This window comes from Thermothelomyces heterothallicus (assembly GCF_042370625.1).
Source record: "Thermothelomyces heterothallicus CBS 202.75 unplaced genomic scaffold P884_scaffold_41, whole genome shotgun sequence".
Lineage (NCBI taxonomy): Eukaryota > Fungi > Ascomycota > Sordariomycetes > Sordariales > Chaetomiaceae > Thermothelomyces > Thermothelomyces heterothallicus.
In genome coordinates, this window is record NW_027192602.1 from 186,494 (window position 1) to 191,607 (window position 5,114).

The 5,114-nt window shown below is 52.7% G+C and overlaps 2 protein-coding genes across 2 annotated transcripts; both read left to right on the plus strand.

Moving 5' to 3' along the window:
• Positions 1–1,203: 1,203 nt before the first annotated feature.
• P884DRAFT_273371 (uncharacterized protein) lies at positions 1,204–2,336 on the plus strand (the record flags this gene model as incomplete). Its single annotated transcript, XM_069442583.1, has 5 exons — positions 1,204–1,461; positions 1,555–1,702; positions 1,733–1,932; positions 1,987–2,055; positions 2,100–2,336. The coding sequence occupies 5 exons, from the start codon at positions 1,204–1,206 to the stop codon at positions 2,334–2,336; spliced, it is 912 nt and encodes a 303-aa protein (XP_069293509.1).
• A 1,246-nt stretch (positions 2,337–3,582) lies between these two features.
• P884DRAFT_319465 (uncharacterized protein) lies at positions 3,583–4,595 on the plus strand (the record flags this gene model as incomplete). The annotated part of the gene is made up of 1 exon (XM_069445358.1): positions 3,583–4,595. A coding segment is annotated over one exon (786 nt), but the record flags the coding sequence as incomplete, so codon positions are not given.
• Positions 4,596–5,114: the final 519 nt, after the last annotated feature.

Sequence of the window (5,114 nt, forward strand, 5' to 3'; positions counted from 1 at the left end):
GGCGAAGAAATTCAGGCCCTGATAACATCCTCTATAAGTTAACTAATCTATCTAACAATATCAACTTGACCCTAACTAACTTAAATATATTAGGCACCAATCCACCCACAATTCCTCGCACAGTTTAGGGCCCAGGCCCAACAACCTCAACCTTCCCAACTACAACCCAGACCCCAACTCGAGGACCTCCTTGGAGGTAGAGATCTTAGCGACCTCTATCTTGACGATCTCTTCCCCAACGAACCAGACCCTACCTCTCTTGTAACCCAACTCGACGAACGCCAGACCAGAGACGATGAACTTGTATACCTTGTCGAGCAACAACTTCAGATTACAAACACCTCTCTACAACCACCAGCATCCGAAACTCTACCAACACCAGGACCAAGCAAACGCCCGTTAATAGTACTCCAGAAAGTAGCAAAGGGTACTTAGGACATCCGGACCATGTTTTCATCACCACCACCCCCCAGAACTCAGGCGTCGCAAGAGCCTATAAACGCTACCTAATCCGACCCGCCTGTTGACATCGGGAGCGCCTCGGGGTCACTTAGTATACTTCAATCACCCCTACCAGCTAGTAGTAGCCCTCTAGAAACCCATACACCAAACCCAGCACCAAGACTCGACCCTAGAACCCCCAGACAACATATACCAACCCCTTCTCCTCGTAACCAAGCACCAGACCCTAGTAACCCAGCTTCCGAGGCAACCGTTAACGACCCTGAGCCACTCCATCTATTTCTTATCCAACGCCTGAAGCAGTTCCCATCATGTTCTCGGCAGCATCACCTAGCAACCGACGGGCTTACTCCAGAGCACCTGGCTTTACATAACAAGGACGGCGTTTCGCCTTATTGTGGATCAATTCGGGATATCGCAAACGTCCTATGGAGCCGGCCAAACAGGACTTCTGAATTCTCTCCCCAGGTCGACCCTGAGCCTCTAACCCTCCCTAATGTTCTGGATTCGAACCGCCTTGGTCTCCAGGATTACCTACCTAACCTCGACTGCCGTATTGCCTTTGAGGGCTACAATTCTTCAATCCCAAACTCGACCCCACCCCGCCTCTGCATGTCGACTCATCACAGCCAAACGACCCAGCCTAGCCAGCCCTGCCTTATATCATTCGATATAGACAGTGTCTGTGCATTTGGAAAGACCCTTACAGCCTGCCGCCAGGGAATCCGATGGTTCCCCGACATGTACACCAACTTCAACGTCACTACCAATGTCCACCTCGGCCTCTTAGTTCCCCCAGATACTACTTCCGCAGATCGACAGTGGCGATCTGTCCTACTCTATACGATCCCACATTACGCCTTTGGACAAGTCGGTGGTTGGGAGGCAATGACGGCTTATATCTTCTTTCCTCGGCTCTTCAAGGATGTTACCAGGCAGGCCAAGCCTCTTGACCTCACCATTCTATCAGCCGAGCAGTTCTCCCTCTGGACCGATGTAGTACTTATACCAGCAATTGTTGAGGCGACAAGTATACTTGGGGACAATGGGCAACCTATCCTAGACTCTAACATCATACAATACCTCCTATAGTTACGACAGGCAGTAGCCTACTTGACCTCTGCACCTACCGAACAAGCAGCACGGTTTTCAAGTAGCGATAACATAAACCCACGGCGCCAGATTGTCGGCCACTACCTCAGCGCTCATACGACCCAACGATTGACCGACATAATCTCTCGTAAGATATAGGACAACCCTGAATGCGAAGAACTCTTTGGCGACTTTGTTTTCTACTTTGCCTACAAGAACACAAAGCTCCAATTTATGGGCTCTAGAACCCCCGATGGTGGAACCCCCTACGACTCGTCCTTCCTATCAGTTAGCCAGAAGTTTCTCGAGCACTGGGAAAGATGTTTCGACGACAATTTCCTTGACCCTACCCGTGTTTTTGTCGACCTTGGCAAGCAGGTAACTACAAAGCTAACCAGACTCCCCTACGACAGTGGCACCTAACCTATATAGACTTTTCTCTACCGGAACTGCTGCCTTCAAGCAGCCGTCGATGACCGGGAGCAGTGGCTAGCAAAGCACGTACCCCCGAGTAATAGAACCAATCGCAACTACGACAATCATAGGACTCGGAGCATTACGCCGTCTGGCCGTCGGCCGGATATAGCCCTACAAAACAACCCCTCGCCAAGCCCGGCCCTATAGCAAAGGCCGGGCCCGGCAGCCCCTCAGAACGCTCCCTCGCCAAGCCCGGCCCCACAGCAAAGGCCGGGCCCGGCAGCCCCTTAGAACGCTCCCTCGCCAAGCCCGGCCCCATAGCAAAGGCCGGCCCCGGCAGCCCCTCAGAACGCTCCCTCGATTAGCCCGGCCCCACAGCAAGCCCCAGCAGCCCCCCAGAACGCTCCCTCGATTAGCCCGGCCCCACAGCAAGGCCCGGCCCCGGCAGCCCCTCAGAACGCTCCCTCGATTAGCCCGGCCCTATAGCAAGGCCCGGCCCTAGCAGCCCCTCAGAACACTCCCTCGATTACCCCGGCCCCATAGCAAGGCCCGGCCCTAGCAGCCCCTCAGAACGCTCCCTCGATTAGCCCGGCCCCACAGCAAGGCCCGGCCCCAGAGCAAGGCCCGGCCCCGGCATCGGAAGACCTACCAGACCGTGATGATTAGGTAGAATACAATATCTTACGTGGTCGTACCCTCTTTAACCACCCAAAGCGCCGCAAGATCGAACTAGCTAGCTTCCGTAAACCCCAAGTAGCGTATTACACATAGGCGATGATAGACGAAGTCGGGAGCATCACAATTACTTCAGCCCCTACTAGTGCAGATTTCGCTAGTAGCCTCGTCTACTCTTAGTATTACAACCTCATCAAAGCGCCATTCGATGCCCAGAAAGTATACGCCCTCTAGCCCCCGGTATACGAAAACCTTGCAATCGACCCTCTTTACCTTCGCTCGCTTCGCCAAGCTGGGCGTGCAACCATTGCCGACCAGGCTGCCCTTAAGAAGGGTTACCTAATGGCAAAGAGACGTGCTGCCCTTAACCTTTAGGAGTGTACCAACCGGTCTTTCGGTGTCCGTGAAGAGTACCGTATCTCCCTCTCGCTTTTCCGCCTTATCTAGGCCGGATGGGACTCCGTCGACCCTTTTTCTAGAAACGACCCTCGGCCACAACCCTGGTTTACTATCCCTACTGCCGACGTATTATACTTTCTTCGTGGCCAGATCAACCGCCATTGTCTCCTCTTCGAATATATCCTTGGCCGTTGCGGACCAATGTTCTCCCTTGCAGAATCGGTCCCGATGGTCATCGCTCTCCGTGGCTTACGGTATTGTTATAGTAGTAATGCTATTTATAAGGAGCCCCTGCTTTTTGGCAACCAGTGGACATAAAGGGAATGGACCCCCCCCGAAGTCATTGCTCAAGACGTAGAAGATGGCAACCTCGATCCCTAACACGGTACGATAGGCGATAACAACCCCCAAGTACGCGAGCGCCAGCGGAGGGGCCTTGCTATGTCTCATTCGATGAGGTGGCATGGCTTTGGCTGGTGGGCACCAGGGCTGTTCTAGTAGGAGTTCTAGCGCTTCCAAGGGCCCATTACCCGCCAGCTTCTAGTTAGCAACCTCTTCCTCCACGCAGAGTACTACAGACGGCGCCGTGCTATCCGTAGTATCCGCCACGTACAGGCTCAGCTTCTCCAGGCCCAGACTTGGTTCCAAGATTACGAACTGCAAAATCGCCACCCACGCGCCCGAGAAGTATGGCTCGACTACCTCCATTGCCTCGTTCTCCGACAGTTCGACCTCGACGTCTGGCAGGAAGTCCTCGCACAAAACAAGAAGTACGAGGAGCTTACACCTGCTACAACCACTACCCACTCTACCGACAACCCCCCTATTTTTACTTGGGACGAGATGTACCCCCTCTTTTACGACCGTAGCCTTGGGGGCCCGGGAGAAGACCGCTACGGCCCTCACCTTGCCACCGGTAACAAAATGCATTACACCGACCCTCGGGAAGTTATCAACTACCTCTTTAAATGGCGTGACAGGAAGCAACGTAGAGGTTGGTCTGCCTCTAACTTCCACGTCGCAACACAGCGCATCTTTACGATGATTTCCCACTTTCTCGGCGACCAGGCTGCACAGACCTGGTTTGACGGCCTGGTCGGCCTCGTTCTTCTGACACGGTGGATCCTTCCATACCCCTGCGACTCTTCTCTATTTGCGTTTACCAAGAGCCATCGAAGCAAGGGCTTGGTCAGGAGGGTAACATGGTTCTCAAGTACATTTTACCGGGCCCTCGAAGACGAAAAATGGACTCCGGCCTTCCTTTTCCAGATCCGCCCTGAGCTAGGGGGTACCGTCGTCAACGTTATAACATTAATGAGCTAGACCTGCGTTGTTCGGCAGACCTACCTTTCCGATCAGATACGCAGGCTTAGCCAAAATCTTAGACCCTATAATAGTAACAGAAGGGAGCCTCAGTGGATGGTATAGGAGCTCCTTCCGTTACTAGAGGAGTTAGAGAAGGATGATTCTTCTCACTGGTCGGTTGGGAAGGTATTAGGCTCAGAAGATTCTTCAGAACCGTTCTACCCACTGACGGAGGGTGGTAACCCGCCTTAACTCGTTCATTACTAGCTACTTAAGGAAGGGAAAGACTTTGATGAGCTAGATAATTGGTTTCGTGGTATTGTAGAGAGGGAATAGATGTTCGTTTTCTTCGGCCGAATGGCCATCCAGACTTGACCCTAAAACTTGATCCTGAAACTGTAAACCTGTTCCTCAAGATATAACGTCAATACGACCCTTTAATAGTATAGCCTATTTAAAACCTCAGCTTAACTCAGCCAATCAGCTGATAACTGATTCTAGGGAGAACTCCGAATGGGATCCCGAGGAGGATGCCTGTGAGGATCCTGGGGAGGAGCCTGGTAAGGAGGACCTTGAACCTAGTTCCATATCTGGCCTCCCGTGTTGGCAGGCTGGTTATTTCTCGAGCCTGTCGTCCGGTCCTATTATAAAGCACCAGAAGCGCTGCTTTCATGGTCATCATTGCTAAGCTTAATACTTCCGGTGTTCTAGGTATACTAACCCCCAGTCCGTAGCAGGAACCCCCAGTACGTAGCAGTAACCCC